This window comes from Juglans regia, chromosome 4 (genome assembly GCF_001411555.2).
Source record: "Juglans regia cultivar Chandler chromosome 4, Walnut 2.0, whole genome shotgun sequence".
Taxonomy (NCBI): domain Eukaryota; kingdom Viridiplantae; phylum Streptophyta; class Magnoliopsida; order Fagales; family Juglandaceae; genus Juglans; species Juglans regia.
In genome coordinates, this window is record NC_049904.1 from 32561203 (window position 1) to 32578951 (window position 17749).

The window sequence follows — 17749 nt, forward strand, 5'->3', positions numbered from 1 at the left end:
CTCATTCCTTATGCACGATTGCGGTATTACGTCGCACATTAGCATTCACACGAATAAAAAAAAAAATCTTTACTGTTCATCGTTTATCATACAGTTGATGAATAGAAATAAGATAAGATTAAAAAAAAAAAAAAAAAAAAAAAAAAAAAAAAAAAAAAAAAAAAAAAAAAAAAAAAAAAAAAAAAAAAAGCAGATTTAGAGTTACTGTTCACGATGAACAGTAATAAATAGTAACATTATACGCACTTTTAAGTATAGGCAGATATATATAGGTAAAGTAGTCACTAATTCATTCAACATGCTTTGAGATAATTAGGTACGTAATTGCATAAACCTAACAAACAGAGATGAATTAATACAGAAGAAGTCGGCCAGCTAGCGCCTCTGATCATGAGTCTGATTATGATCAGCTTAAACTTTTGGGCTGGCCTTCTGCTTATTATATATCAGTCATTGAAATGTGCATAATTATAATTAGAAGTACTAATTAATCATATATATAAACTGCTTTTATATATATACAAATCGATCCGCGGCTACAAAATATTGACCCAAAATTAAAAAGGGCGCCTAGGGTCGGATATATACTATCATTAGGGACATGAAATTACGTCGCGTGCGTGTGATGAGCCAAAGCAAACGGCAGGTGCCATGCCATATCTGTTCACATCAGATCATAATTTCAAACTTTATGACGAGAAAGCTAGCAATATATATGTGCAAATAAGTGGGTGCAGTTGCATTGAACGTCCCCCAATTAATATGGTCCCCTCCCAAATTTAGTCACAACTTAATCTGCGACAAGGACTTTAATGGCAACTGGCGACGAGAGGCCGGTAGTACTGTTTATTTGCAATTGCATGAATGAATTAGGACCGGTACTGGTACTGGCCGGTGGTTGATGTGTGGTCCTCGTCCTCGTCGTTAGGGTTAAGAAATTGGGGGGGTGCATGTTGGGTTTGGGTCCACTTTGAGATGGGAGTGCATGATCATCATCATCTAGCCATCCATTGAAAGGAAATTAAGTAGCAGTACATCATGAGCTGCATATATGCTTCGGTCGTGTGTATGATATATATATATATATAATATATATCAGGGAATGATCGAAATCTAGAAACGTGCAAATGGGAGGCTCAGCCGACGTTCTAATTATAAGAAGAGTTCGCAATCTATAAGACAAAGCACAATAAATTGTGTGTGAGAAATAGAGGTCAGATGGTGACTTATCTGCGATGGTAAAGAAAGCTAGCTAGAATTATGAAAAAAGTGAGGGACCGGCCGGGAATAATGGCAAAAAAGGAGCGAAGCATGCACGGATAAAGCAGACTGTTTTTGCAGAGAGACTCCAAAAATATCATCACCTGATTCAACTTACTATTTCCAAATTCACATACATGAAATACCTCAAATGTCCCTTCCAACAACAATTAATAACGAAAAATTATTTTTACAGCCGTAAAATTCATAAGTATTGTACATCATTTAAAAAAAAAATAAGTAATACAATATTTATATAAAAAAAATTAATTTTTTAATAATAAATCTAATTTTTTTTAAATAATTACTTAATACTTATTTACTCTACGATTATACATAACATTACTCATTAATAATTAAAATATATCTCTTTCCAAAATACATGGACATGTCTTTCAAAACTAGATCGTTTTGCTGATCATCCTTTTCAAGATTTCTTAAAAACTATACAGCTAGACGTACTTGTACGAGGTTTGGTTAGGATCGATGCACTAATTGATGGATCTACGTACTCGTACAAAGCAAAAGTAAGTTCTAATTAAGCGTCAAAGATCATCAGGCAATGGGTGGGTTGCATGGTTTTTGATACTCAGATGAGGTTTTATAGCCGGAGAGGAGGAAGAGTAATATTATATGTAATAGTGAAATATATAAATATTGTATAATTATTTAAAAAAATATTATGAAGTTTATTATTAAAAAAATATTATTTTTTTATATAAATTTTATATTTATTTAATTTTTTAAAATAATTATACGACATTCGTATACTCACTCACGATTATATATAACTATCATTTAGAGGAGGGAGGGGGCCGTGAATGATTATTTGTTTTTCCCGGCCCGATTGTGTTATCCTCTTGACATTGTTGAAGGACCACTTTTCAAAATCCCTGCAACTGATATATATAAAACAGCCAACAAAGCTATAAAGAACCAACGCCAACTATGAGTAACTGGTCCTGGAGAGAGAGAGAGAGAGAGAGTTTCCAACTATGGTGGTCATGTCATTTCTTTATAGCTCAAGAACGTAGTGGGGACTCGTGGATAGACGTACATGCAATTAGAGAATAAGAGGAAGAGACAGATCTAGATGTGCAGGGCCGGAAGATCAAAAAAGATGTCATGAAACATAGCTATCCCCAGCTAGCGCTTTCAAGCAGATAATGATACTAAGGAGAGACTTTTGGATTGCGCATGATCTTCGACCATACATACATACATACATGCATGTACATCTCTCATCGTTTTTTATTATCTTATATAATAATATTATATATGAGTTTGAATGATCTTTAATTTGATTGAAAATAAAAACAAATATTAAATAAGATCAGATCGATGTACAAAAATTAAAAAAAAAAAAAATAGATACTTGAAGTCAACCTAGCTACAATTTGCAAGTAGTACTTAAAGAAACGTCGGACAATAATTTTATAAGATTTAAATCAATCCGTCCATAGATATATAGCTCGCTAGCTAGATCTTTCATTATTTTTTGACAGAACACATACCAATAATGTGGGTTGAGGCTGCTGACAGTGATAAGTACAATTAATCGATCGATCATGATATATCTACACCGTTCGTTCTTGATTCTTGTCCACCGACTTAACTGCTTCATTAAAGTTTAGACCTTAAGGTAGGCGAAAAATCATTACATTATGTCACCATACATAGATGTATGGTCTATTAATCAATATCATGTACGTACCTCCTGTCAACTTGTTTTGAATATTGGATCGACCCAATATTTATTCAAATTACGTACGTACGTACATATATATATATATATACCCGTAGCTAGGTACATACGTACATACTGATTTATAGTACAGAGCTATACTATTTGACCTATATATATATATATATTCATGTACTCCCAAGTTAAAATCGTATATACTATATATCAATGAGCTAGCCGCGCGCGAGGAATACCGCGAAGAAAACTTGCAAGTATTTTTTCAAAAAAATAATAAAAAATTAACATTGATGTACTACGTACACTTCTATATATATAATATTAGAATAATATTGATATATACAAACTACAAATCAAGAAGTATTAAAGATAAGGATGGTTCTATAGCTACCGTCGGGAGCTCTCGCTAGTTCATCTTATTTCTTTTTTTTTTTTTTGCTTTTTTCATATGTATTTTTTAATATTTTTAATATTTTTTTAAATTCATAATATTATTAGAAAATACTTATTAATCATTAAATAAAAAAATAAAAAATAAAAACCCAGCTCGAGAGCTACCAGCTAGAAGATCATCAGCAGAATTTTCCTCAAGATAATATCAAATCAAGAATATATTCTCTACTCTCTTTTAGATTACATCCTGATCATATTTCGAAATCTTCAGCTAGGAAAAAGTAACAAAGGAAATAAAGCGTGCAAAATTTAACAATTTCTTAACATGCATGACACCGTTAAGGTATAAAATAAATAATAAAATAAATATCTTTCTATCATCTTAAGATCTTAGAATAAGTGTTGATTTCATATGATATCAGAACAGAAGTCTTAAATTTGAATACTGACTCTACATTCTATCTTATTTAATTAAATATTTCATGTTGGGCCATCCATATTTTATTGAGGGAGAGTCTAGCCAGGAAAGTGTTTATAATATATAAAATAAATAATAAAACCTACATATTTTCATCTGTTTAAACTTTTAAGACAAGTTATGATTTTACAGACACTCACCCAACAACAATCATGATCTAGAGATCGACAATATAATGCAATCCAAAGTTCATATTTTTTTTCATTATTATATAAATTCTTTCTTTCTTTTTTTTGAAATGTTCATTATTATATTCTAAAACATGATAAATGATGTTATTTATTTTAGATTTTGTAATTATACATAGTCACAATTACAAATACGACATATTTTAAGCAGATATTCATTCAAGTAATAGATATATAAAACTACTTAAAATGTTACGCGTAGACATAAATAAATATTAGAGATGATTAAATTTAAAATAAAGAATGGTATATATTATTAATTCAAACGTCCAATGAATCGTGATGATTACGAAATGTTCATTAACTATTAATGCACGTTAAGATTTGGGGCCCAACCAAAACTCACTATATATATACGTACATATATATATATATATATATATGCATACTCGATCTCGGCGGCCTGTCAAACCTGTTTATTTATGTCAACCAGAACAAGCATGCATTAATGGTAGTAGACATATGCTTCAATCCGGCTAGCTAGCTACTGCGTACGTACTCTTCTATTAATTCTCCGTATTACTGAAGACTATTTGTACGTACCACTGGCTTTAGACAAGCTGCAACCGGTGATAGCTAGGAAGAGGCAGGAGGATTCCCTTCAAAAAATTCGACCACACTGACACTGTTGTCACAAGCAAGCTGACCAGCCACCGTAAATACTGCCAAGAAATTACACTCCAATTACCAGAAGTCCGATCACCACAAACAGCCCCACTACCCACGTAGAAAACACACACCATGCAGTCCTTAGGGTCTAATGATCAGATCATTAAGGTCATGTATATATATATCTGAAGTACTCTTGGACCCAAATATTAGAACCTGCATGCACAACTATGGAAATGGCCCCATGCATGAATCACCAAAGAATCTGAGCGGCCTGGTTAGTGGCTACCATGCAAACTGGATCTAAGCCTGAACTGATCAACCATCGCACCTGCAGGCGGTCTGAACCACCATGCATAGACCCACGGCAATACCGCAGGCCAACCGCAAACCTTAAAAAAAAAAAAACAAAATACCGCACACACATTGATCGCCACCGTGTGGCCGGACTCAAGCCTCAAACAAGCAACACACGACCGAACCGCAATACCATCAGATCGCGCAATATCACTCCCTGATCAAAACCCTACAGGCCGCCAAGATCAGCACACACAATGTCGCCATGTGGAGCTCATGCAAATTAATTAATGAAGCATCTAACCAGATCATCCGCGCAACCACCAAAACCCCTCACACAATCCACAAAAAATAGAAAGATAAAACTGGCCAAAACTCAAACACAGAGGTTGGACTTGGAGCCACCGTGCATGCACCGATATCCTGGGCGCCAAAGACGTGCCACGTACGCGCCACCTTGATGCCCTTTAACTCTTTGGCATTAATGTTATTCATGGTAAACTGAACTTCGACACCAACGAGTCATAGCAATTTATTAAATTTCAAGGGCAGCTTGCATGGTATACGTCAGATCAATCGAAGCTAAGGCTCATACAGTCATGAATACTTTCTATCAATATCAATACCTATATTTTTTTGTATACATAAGTGGCCGGGTACTTCAAACCTCATGTTTCAGTCTTTTCCCATCGGTTTAAAGGACCTTAGCTACCAATACTTGTATTAATACGGCCTCGACGTCAAGTATTCTTAACTAGTAAGCTGCGAGTACAGTAGGTTACAAAACGGAAACTTTTTCTACTTTTTGTCTATTTGGGACTTGTATCTAGCATTACTCGAATAGATACAAGTTCCAAATAGACAAGCCTCATACAAATTTTTTATAAAATAATAGGTCTCACTAATAAAAAATAATTTTTTTTACACATTTTTAAGGTGAGATCTATTTTTTTACAAGGGCTTGTATGAGGTTTATCTATTTGAAACTTGTACAAATCATTTCTCTTTTTAAAAAAATAATGCTAGATTTAAGTCTCAAATAGACAAATTTCAAACAAATCTTTTATAAAAATAATTTTTTATTTTTTGGGCAGCTGCCATATCAGTATCACTAACTAATTATATATATATGGCATTATCAGTAAACGTCCCTGCACAGCAAGATTTACAAATAGAACGTCGCTTGCTATTTCGAGTCGATACCAGTGGTATACAATGTGAACTGAATTCCAATCCCTAGCTTCAATAGTACCAAACCAATTTAGAAAATTATTTATAAAAATCATTTTATCGAAAACAGGTACTGTTAACGACAGGCCCACTCGAATTCCCCAGCGATCGAGTAACGCCCTATATTAATATTATTTTTTATTCTCATCATCTTATAAAATTTTGCGTAAAATTATTAATTTTACATAAAAGTTAGATTCAAAAGATAATGTACTGTTAAAACTTATACCAATGAGGGAATCCTCATTTTTCTTAATATGAATATTGATGAAATTCACATTTCCCGTAATAGTAATGCCCATAACAATAGACTTACTATTATCGTATATCCTCTTCTTCTTCTTCTTCGGTTTATCCCCTGTAGCTGACACATGAGGGGCAGATACAATATTACCGAAATCTAGGGGGTGTAAACGTGTAAAGATCAAACAAAAAACAAGTGAAATTAAGGAGGTGGTACGACTTCGAAAGCCGAAGCCACTCGATCTCAAACTTGGTAGGGCTTGTCGGCTTCACTCTGAGATGGGTCGGCCTCGATTGTGTTAAAAATCAGACCCCTCCGACCCCTTTATAGGCCCCACCACACTCCTTCCACAGCCCACATACCAAACCAAACCTCAACCATTCCCCACCATCTCTTCTCTCCTCCAAGGTGGTGCACTTCACCCACCTGACCTACCCCTTTTTTCTGTTAATCTTACTCCCTGAACTCTCGGCCACTAACTTCTTCCATGGACAAGAGTACGGAGAAAGAAACCCATGACTTCATGAACGTTGAATCCTTCTCTCAGCTCCCCTTCATCCGCCCCGCACCGGTTAAAGAAAAGTGCATTAAGCTTTTCGGCATAGAATTTGGCGGTGACAACCCTGCGGGTGCCACAGACTACTCCGAGTCGGCTGAGACCAACGCATGCGAGGACGCCAAGGAGCACAACGAGAACGTGGAGAGTAACCGCAGATTTGAGTGCCATTACTGTTGTCGAAACTTCCCTACCTCACAAGCCTTGGGCGGCCACCAAAACGCGCATAAAAGGGAACGCCAGCACGCAAAACGCGCGCACCTTCAGTCGGCCATGATGCATAGTAGTCTCTCTGATCCGCAGGTCTATGGATTTATGAATTACCGCCACGGCTCCGCTCCAATGCCGGCATTGACTTATCCATCTTGGAACCCTAGTAATTCTAATACCATTAGTACTGCTGGTAATGGTAGCAGGTATTATGGAAGCCACGGCCCATTTTCTCAGCCTGCACCTATAAATGGGAGTCCTTTGGCCTTGTGGCGAATCCCTGCCGTCCAAAGTAACCCTACTTTGAATCGGGACCGTTCGTTGCACCCGTTGCCATTGTTTGCTGGAGATGAGATGAAGCACTCACAGCTTGGCGGGTCTAGTTCTCAAAGCAGGTATGTTTACGAATCGAAGTCGAGCGTGCAGGCCGACCATGTGAGTTTGGATCTTCATCTGTAGCAGTACGATTCGACTTATAAAGAAATTACTAGAGATTTAAGATTAGATCGAGCAGGCATGCAGTCTTTTAATATGCAAATGAGGCAATTAATCCAAGAGACACTCATGACTAGCTAGTAACTCATGTTTTCTATATATTAACAGCGCAGTTTTATAAAATTAGCATGACTAGTTGATATTGCTATGTAAATGAAACGAATTGATTGTTTTATTTCTTTGAATGTCAGACGTACAACTAGCATATTAATTCCTCTTGTTCAGAATCTTTAACCCTTAATTTACAATTAGTAATGCATCTTTAGGTTAATGAGTAGTGAATCTTTTTTCTTTTTTCTTTTTTCTAAAGCATAAACTAAGTTATAAATTGGCTCTCAAGTAAGAGATCATGAGTGTTTTCAAAATACAAACCGGGCGAATTTCCCTAATTAATACTTTATTTTGTAAAATTCCTAAGAAAACATTTTGTCTAGTGAAATCTATCTCTTGGTTTCCATCAGAGTATTTCATACGTGTGAGGAATATTATATGGGATCTGTTGGATGGACATGAAGTCTGTCTATACACACGTGTGCATATATCTATATATGTGCATGGGCAAGACAGGTGTGGCGAAAAGGGAGGCTCAAGATGGATTTGTTTCAGGGCAGCAGATGGGATAAGAAAGATCAGGTGATAAGCTTTGATGTCTCCTCTGCTGATGATGCAGAAAGACAATGATATTTCCATGGCATCTGCGCACCGGTAGCTCATAGCTAGCTTGCCAATCTTTAATGCATGTTCTGCTTTTTTCTACTCACTCATTCTACTCGTAAAATTATGATCAGTGTCTATGTGCGTGTCTCAGAGAAAAAGAGAGAGAAGAAGTTCAGGGAGAGAGGAAGAATATTAATGTTGAGATTATCAAACTTAAAAGTACTTTATCTTGCATCTCCTAAAAGATTTTTATTGATCCTTCTGCCAATATATATAAGACATAGGGCTGACGAAACAAATATATGCAACGGATTTTAATTAAGATCATTGGTTTTTTTTGCCCCTAGCTCTAATTAAAACAACATATATTAAGGAGCAACTTATGAATGACCCAAAATGATCTGCTCCGTTCGATTTCGAAGGTCTTATGGCGTTTGTGACGACCTTGATTTGGCAAAAGGTTGAAATCAGATGGTTGCGATGGATAGGGTAATATGTTGTTGGAATGGTGGAATTAATGATAAATGAAGTCGGAACAGGAAGATCAGTAACGCAACATCTAAGATTGCTGTTGTAAAAATAAAGTAAAATGAATGATTACTAAAGTTGATCATGAGGATCTACAACTGGGAAGGCATATATATATAATATATATGGGCCATGGATATATCCGTGGCTGTTTCGATAAACAATTCTCAACAATATTCAGAGGCAGCGGTACCGAAGCTTTCATGGCTTTAAAATGGCAAAAAAACAACCCCACGGAAAAAGGACGTGTCCTCCTTTAATTTGCCCTCTAAAGGACGCGGACTCGAACATATGAACATGCAGGTGGTTAGACTGTCATATATCTTTATCTTTCCATCTTTTGCAATTCTGCTTTTATGTCTCTGTGAGAGAGAGAGACAGAGAGAGAGAGAGAGATGCGTTAGCTAGGAGGTTAGTTTTATGTGAGCCCATGAGGATTTTAGAGAGATTCTCCTCTTTGAGAGGAAGGTGGCATTTTCAGTACTGGGCAATAATTTAGTACGTACTGAGAGTTTGCATTGATGGATCTGTCTACTTCTTTCACATGTCTATTATTGTGGCAGCAGAACTGATCATCAGTCAGATAGTTTTAAAAAATAATTGAAATGACTCAATATTGATGAATCCCCGACAGAATACGGAGAAAGCTAGCTAGCTCTCGATTATAAAGTCCATAAGACTTTGTTCTCGTCTTTGATTTTGGGATTTGTGTTTTGTCTCATTAATCCCTCGTCCGAGGAAAATTTGTTTGAATTCTGTAGTAGTACTTATACTGATCATCTAATTTTCATTGTCATTGTTCTTTTTCCCCCGAGAAGTTACATGCTTGATCGAAGAGCTAGCTTGAGAAACGTCCCGAAACTTGGCACCTTGCCACCTTCTGCACCTAATTTCCAGGCATGCAAAATGACATGCATGGAAGGAATTACATGTTTCCTAAAATTTTTCTTAAAAAAACGGATGATTTGAAATTTCATGAGTCAAAAAGTTCATCGCATGCAGTATATATCAAGAAATCATAAGATGGATCGTTGGGGGTTGGTTCGTTTCGCAGGCAGTAGCACAGTTTTGTTTGATGTTTTTATTTTGGAATTCAAAACATGATGAGCTGTGATTTGGCTCTATTAGTTGTACTTGAGTAACTGTAACTGACATAAAAGCTAGCTGACGCATTCTTGAGGGTATTAGCTATACTACCATTATAGAAAAATTATTTTCGTCAATCATTATTTATTGCTCTATATTTTACAAAAATATTTTCGTATTCTATAAAAAATATCTCCACAACGTTCTTCATAATATATATATATATATATATATACATACACACACGAGACCAATATTTTGTATAAGCTACATCTAAATTAAAAACAAAATGAACTCCATCATGATATAAAAAAACCTTACTGTATTTTAGTGAAATTCACTTTTTTATATTATTATTGCATGCACTTGAAGACAGCTGCAAGTAAGTACTGCATGATCTTCCAATAATATTAATGTGAACAGATCCCACACTTTTAGCAACCAAGACAATTATAAAAATAAATTAATGTTTAAGATCAAAAGAAAGAGAAACCTTTGCAAGTGTAAAATTTTAGAAATTCGAACTAAAAACAGAGGAATTGAAAAAGAAAATTAAGAGAAAACTGTATATTTCTTTTTATTATCAGAAAGACTTCATTGAATTAAAAGGGCTATACAATGACTGTATTTATACACATAAAGACTAATGAATTTGTACAATGGCTGCCACGTGCTTGTAACTAACTTAACTAACTATACAAATCAGACTCTTCATAACTGAATTAACTGTCAACTAGCTGTAGATGAATCCCTTTGCTTGACTTCTCGAGATTTTAGTTCCAATCTCTCTATGTGACTTTGTATATTCCAACACCCCCCCTCAAGATGAGAATGGATGTTGATCATTCCCATCTTGCGAATTAAATGATGAAAATTGAGAGATCCAAGAGGTTTAGTCAATATATCAGCTAATTGATGCTTTGAAGGAATGTGAATTATTTTGATAAGGCCTGCTTGTAGTTTCTCTCGAACAATGTGGCAATCTAGTTGTATGTGATTGGTCATTTCATTGTGAACAGGATTAGAAGCAATATCAGAAGCAGGTTTGCTATCAATATACAATAATGCAGCTTGGGAATGAAGAACATTTAAGTCAGCCACAAGGTAGAATAGCCATTGAATCTCACAAGTTGTAGCTGCTAAAGCCTTATATTCAGATTCAGCTGATGATCTGCTAACAGTGGGTTACTTCTTTGATTTCCAAGAGATAAGAGAATCTCCTATAAAAACTGTGAAACCAGTTACACTTCTTTTAGTATCTAGGCAACCACCCCAATCACTATCAGAATATACTTTTAAATGTAAGGGAGATGCTGCAGACATGAAAATCTCTTGACTTGGTGTGGCTTTGATGTATCGAAGTACTCTCTCAGCATCTTGAAGATGAATAGTGCTAGGAGTGGCCATAAACTGACTTAAAACTTGGACTGAGTAACCTAAATCAGGTCTGGTTATAGTAAGGTACAATAATCTGCCAACAAGTCTTCTATATGAAGTAGGATCAGATAGAGGGGGAGAGGAATCATTTGCACTTAGCTTTAGAGTAGATTCCATAGGAAAAGCTACTGGTTTACAACCAAAAAAGCCACTGTCTTGTAAGATATCAAGGGCATACTTCCTTTGACACAATGTGATGCCCTTGGCTGATCTAGCTACTTCTATCCCCAAGAAGTATTTTAATTCTCCCAGATCCTTAATGGTAAAAGAATCATGTAAAAATTTCTTTACAAGATTGATCTGATCAATGTTATCAGAGTCCAGAATAACATCATCAACATAAATGAGCAAAACTATGAAAGTTGTTGAGGTTTGTTTGATGAACAGAGAGGAATATGATTTCCCTTGAGTAAAACCATATTGAATCAGAGAAGATGACAGTTTGAAAAACCACTATCTTAATGCCTGTTTCAAACCATAAAGGCTCTTATTAAGTTTGCATACTCGAGGGTCATTTGAAGATGCATATCCTGGTGGTAACTGCATATACACTTCTTCATCGAGGCCTCTATGCAAAAAAGTATTGTTTATATCTAGTTGATGTAAATGCCAATGCTTTATGGCAGCAACAGCAGGTAAGACTCTGACAGTTGTCATCTTTGCAACAGGAGAAAAAGTGTCAAAAAAATCAAAACCTTCTTGTTGAGTGTATCTCTTTGCTACTAATCTAGCCTTATACCTCTCAACCGAGCCATTAGCTTTGAATTTGACACGATAAACTCATTTACAACCTATTGCAGTCTTATTTAGAGGTAAAACAGTAAGTTTCCAAGTGTTATTGATTTCAAGAGTTTTGATTTCTTCTGCCATAGCAGTTTGCCATTGAGGATGAGAAATGACTTATTTAAAATTTTTGGGTTCAAAAGTGGAAGAAACAGCAGATACAAAGGCTTTATATTTAGGGGACAATTGGGAATTAGAAAGAAAATCAACTATAGAGTAAGGCTTACCAGAGAAAATAGGAGAATTACAGCTAAGAGATGCTTGAGGTACTGAAGTTGTTTGAGTCATTCTATCACAATAAAAGTCTTGCAAATATGTAGGACGATGCCTGATTCTTTCTGACCTTCTAGGATTTTCAATTTGGAGATTTGAAGGCTCGGGTTGCTGAGGTGTATCAGAAGGTATTTCAATAAGTGTATCATAAGGTTGTTGAGTAAATGGCATATTAGATTGTGTTGAATCATAGATTTTGGGAAAGTTAGGAAAAATGAAAGGTGTATGGACAGTATTTGGTATGGAAGGAAATATGGATTCATGAAAGATCACATTCCTAGATACAAAGGTTTTAAGAGTGATAAGATCAAGGACTTTATAACCTTTGATGTTTGGTGGATAACCCAAAAAAAGACACTTTGTGGCTCTTGGTAGGAATTTGTTTCGATGATTGATGATTGTGTTAGCAAAACACAAGTAACCAAAGACCTTAAGATAGTTATAATCTGGTGGTTTTTGAAACAAAAGGAAGTATGGAGTTTGATTTTTAAGAATAGATGAACGAGTTCTATTTATGATATGTGTAGCAGTTAATACGCAATCAGTCCAATAAGAAAGAGGTGATTTCGATTGGAAAAGTAATGCTCTAGCTACATTTAATAGGTGTTGATGCTTTCTTTCAACCATCCCATTTTGTTGAGGTGTTTCAACACAAGAAAGTTGATAAATTATGCCATATTCTTGATAAAAGGCAGGAATTTTAAACTCTTGTCCATTGTCTATTCTAATGGTTTGAATGATTGTGTTGAACTGAGTTTGTACATAGGTAACAAAATTGGTGAGAATAGCTCGAGTATCTATTTTAGTTTTCATGAGATAGAGCCAAGTAAAACTAGTGTGGCCATCTACAATTGTAAGAAAGTAATTGTAGCCAGAATATGATGTGGTGGAAAAGGGACCCCAGATGTCAGAATGGATCAATTGAAAGGCTTTATTTGAATGACTATTTGATACAAGAAATGGTAATTTCTTTTGCTTAGCTAATGGACAAATTTCACAGATGTGATTATGAGTAACTTGTATAATAGGATCTGATGCACTAATGATTTGCAATCTTGCAGGTGGGATGTGTCCTAATCGAAGGTGCCAAATATCAAAATTGATATTACAATTGTTTGCTAAAGAAGTAGAAGGTGAATTGATGGAAACAGATTCTTCACTCTTTGCTTTAGCAGAAGACTTATGTAAGTGATAAAGACCAGACTTTACTTCAGCAATTCCAATCATCTTCCAGTTGTTGAGGTCCTGCAGAACACATTTGGATTGAAATAAGAAGAATCCAATAGAATTTTCTTTAGTTAATCTTGAAGCAGAAATTAGATTAACATTGAAGGAATGAACATAAAAGGCATTATGCAGAGTTATATCAGGAGAAAATATAACATCTCCAGTAAACACAGTAGGAACAGATTGGCCATTTGGTAGATGAACTAGAGATGGTTTAGTAGGTAAATGAATAGAGTTGAAGAAATGAGGAGAACAGATCATATGATCTGTTGCTCCAGTATCAAGAATCCATGAGGAATGATTCTTGAAAGTTGAAACAATATTATAAGGAGGAATTACCTGAGGTAGAAGCAATGTTAGCTGTTGCATTTGAATTAATGTGTGAACTGGATAGGCTATTAGCAAGAGTCATAAGATTTTGAATTTGTTCTTGAGAAAATATATTTAGGAAATTTAAATTTGCCTCCAAGAAAGAAGCATTGTTTGCAATGGGCAATCGTGAGTTTGGATCTCCATATTGTGTAGGAATAAATATTTTTCCTCTTGGACCCTTCCATCTAGGTGGATAACCAATCAGTTGAAAGCACTCATCTGCTAGATAACCATTGTATCCATAGTGAGAACAAACTACATCTACTTTGCCTTTTGGTTTCGTGAATCGACACCATGTGTTGGAGTTTGTCTCTGTGATTGTGCAGCAATCATGGCATGTGAATCAAGGAAAATGCCAACAACATTTGTTAAGGATCTTTGACTTTCTTCTTGCAATAATAAAAAAAAAAAACTTTATTCATGGAGGGCAGTGGAGATTGAAGAAGTAACTGGCTTCGCATAATTGAATATGAATCATGCAGAACAATCAAAAATTTCATCACATAGTCAGATTGTTGTCTTTCTACAAGATTCTTTAAGATATCACATGAACATCTATCAAGAGTTCCACATTGACAGCTTGGAATAGGCCTATAACTAATGTACTCATCCCAAAGAGTTTTGAAATCACTAAAGTATTCAGTGACAGATTTAGATCCTTGAGAAATAGAGCTAAGGGACTTCTCTAAGGAGAAAACTCGTGGACCATCACTTCGAAGATATCTGGTTTTGAGTTCTTCCCAAATATCAAGAGGATTCTGCCATAGAAGCAGAAGAAAGAAAACAAAGGTTTTCAAGAAAAGAATCAAGAAAAAAATCAAGAAAGCAGCGGAATGCTTATACACGATGATATCATGTAAAACTTTAGAAATTCGAACTAGAAACAGAGGAATTGGAAAAGAAAACTAAGAGAAAACTGTATACTTCTCTGTATTATCAGAAAGACTTCATTGAATTAAAAGGGTTATACAATGACTGTATTTATACACATAAAGACTAATGAATTTGTACAATGGCTGCCACGTGCTTGTAACTAACTTAAATGACTATGCAAATCAGACTCTTCATAACTGAATTAACTGTCAACTAGCTGTAGATGAATCCCTTTGCTTGGCTTCTCGAGATTTTAGTTCCAATCTCTCTATGTGACTTTGTATATTCCAACAACAAGGGACAATATTCTTCATTTATTCTTTGAAAATAATTTTAATATTTTTCAGATGCTTTGAAAATGAAATAACCAGCTTGTAGGAAACAAACAAGTTCTAGATTATAATTAAAGACAAATAGTAACCCTAGTGAGATATATTTGATGATCATGATCATGAGTTATCGGCCACTTGATCTTCAATGGCATTAATTTCCACCATTTCTGCTATATATTAGGATATATAATCATATAAAACTATATATGATCCTGACGTTAGATGCATGATTTGATTAAATAATAAGAATTAATCATGTAGAAAACGGTTTCCAGTCGTAAGTTATTCTATTTTCCCAGGTAAATTAATCAAGGAAAGTAAAATAGTTATGAACGATAGATTAATGGTCCAAATATTCTCAAAATTGGTTAAAAAATCATTTTTATGAGTTTTTTTTTTACAAGGTGAAATACTTAAAAATGAACTTTTTCTCCATTTGAGTAATGCTAAATACAGTCGTGGAGTACGTACGTAAGTACTGCACAATTATTTTAAAAAAAAGTACGATCTATTATTAAAAACTAGTTTTTTTTATGTGAATTTCGTATTTATTCAATTTTTTTAAAAAAATTCCACGGCGCTTGCACGCTCTTAGATTGCAAATATCTATATATATATATATATACACACACACAAGTAGTACTGCATGTGTAAAAAAAACGATTTTCAGAGCATATATTTTCCATATATATAACACATGATTAACCGCAAGTCAACGATATGGACATCAATGAACAGAATATCATCCATCGTCATGATCAGTACTCATGCATGAGTGATCATGACCACCAAGCGATGAATTAACTTGTCGATTATTAACAAACAATATACATGAGATCAATTAATAGAATCTGAAATTGGTGACTGGCTTAGCTTAGCTGTAAATGGTTCATATAAGTAGTAAATAATCAATAAAGCATTTAATTGAGGTCTCTTTTATAACAATATCGATCATGAAGTTCAAAATAATTCCACTCAGTAATCAAAATCTCAAATTGTTGTCCAAATTTAAAGATTTTATGAAGAAGTTATTACAAGAAAAATAAATATTTATGACAGATTATTTATGACGATTATAATTATTTGTGATGAAAACATATTCATTTTAATAGGAAATAATTATTTTCGCAATAATATTAACTGACCACAACTAAATAGTTTTCTTATAATGAGTAATTAAATAGATAAATATATGAAGTGATTTTTATTGTAAAACTCAACGTGTAAATGCATGTTTTTTAAAAAAAAAACAAAAAAAACTTGTTCGAGGATCTCAAATTTAAACAAGAATTCGGAGAAAATGTTTTTCCATGTAATTATAACCCAACTATGAAAGTGGGGGCCACGTACAACAAATTAAATGCAACATCAAGGAGACTAGGCGTCATGACATGAGCAAAGACGATAACAAATTAAAGGCATAATAAAGATATATAGAAGGAAGAGTACGTACACACATTTATCATTTGGACCACTTCTTGATCTTACAGCTTCTTCCATGCCAAGTGATATCGAGAGAGACACAGAGAGCAGTGGAATTTAAGAACCATCGGCCCACGCATAAAGTCGTAAACGAGTATGACAGTTTATACAGTGGCCCCTATTTTGGTCCTGATCTCTACGAAGTTGGTTCGGAGCCTGCATTTCAACCAAAAACCAGTGTCACGCACGTACGGTGTGGTCCCGCTCCAATCTGCTGCATGCGAGCCAGCCAGCCTACTACATACAATTGCTTCTTTTTTTTTTTTTAATCTACTTATTGGTTAGTACGTAGATACCACTGTACAAAAATTATTTATTTGTTATCAATTATTTTTTAAGAAAATAATTATTTCTTTTTATAATAAATTTATTTTCATCACAAATAGTTACTTTTTCTTGTAATGGGTATCAAGGACGTATTAAGCAGTTAGCATTTGCAATAAAACTCTGGGGTCCGTACCTATGTTATATATATATATATATATATATATAGTTTTGATTTGGATATTGTATGCATGTATGCTAGACTAGTGTTTTATAATTTGCAGTTTCTTATGCACTGGAAAATATTGTTCGTTTAATTAATGTATCTTCCAATGCATTAATATGATCTGTTAATATATAAATATAATAATGTTCACAAAAGTAAATGCAATCAATCCTTCCTTCCTCCTCGGCCGCACGTGATACTACTACTACTACTACTACTTACAATATACTGAATCATGCATACTCCATGCGGCAGACTTAAGAACGCCAGCTTAAATAATCTTTCTTTCCTACTAATTATCTCATCTCGTGCTAATTCATTGGGCAAGTATGCAGCGACATTTGATGCAATATTTGGCAAATATGGGACTTCAATGACATTTCACTAAGCCAATGTCAGTGCTTTTAGATAGCTGTTTAAGATGAATTGATAAGAGATCAAGAATTAAGTATGAATGATGAATAGAAGAATTTATTTAATTTAACAAGAATAAAATAAAAATAAAAAATCAAGTATTATGTATAAGTAATGTAGGGATGATGAGTAA

The 17749-nt window shown here is 34.5% G+C and overlaps 1 protein-coding gene across 2 annotated transcripts; it reads left to right on the plus strand.

Annotated features, from left to right (window-relative positions):
* The first annotated feature begins 6733 nt into the window (after positions 1-6733).
* Positions 6734-8563, plus strand: LOC108982706 (zinc finger protein 8-like). Of its 2 annotated transcripts, XM_018954145.2 has the most exons (2): positions 6734-7562; positions 8124-8563. In XM_018954145.2, the coding sequence occupies exons 1-2, from the start codon at positions 6889-6891 to the stop codon at positions 8173-8175; spliced, it is 726 nt and encodes a 241-aa protein (XP_018809690.1). In that variant the 5' UTR covers positions 6734-6888; the 3' UTR covers positions 8176-8563. The 2 variants fall into 2 exon arrangements, with proteins under 2 accessions (XP_018809690.1, XP_018809689.1); XM_018954144.2 differs by lacking the exon at positions 8124-8563 and having other exon boundaries at positions 6734-8111.
* The last annotated feature ends 9186 nt before the right edge of the window (positions 8564-17749 follow it).

What these genes read in the sequence shown, in the direction of transcription:
- LOC108982706 (XM_018954144.2), top strand. Translation starts at nt 6,889, where the DNA reads ATGGACAAGAGTACGGAGAAAGAAACCCATGACTTCATGAACGTTGAA.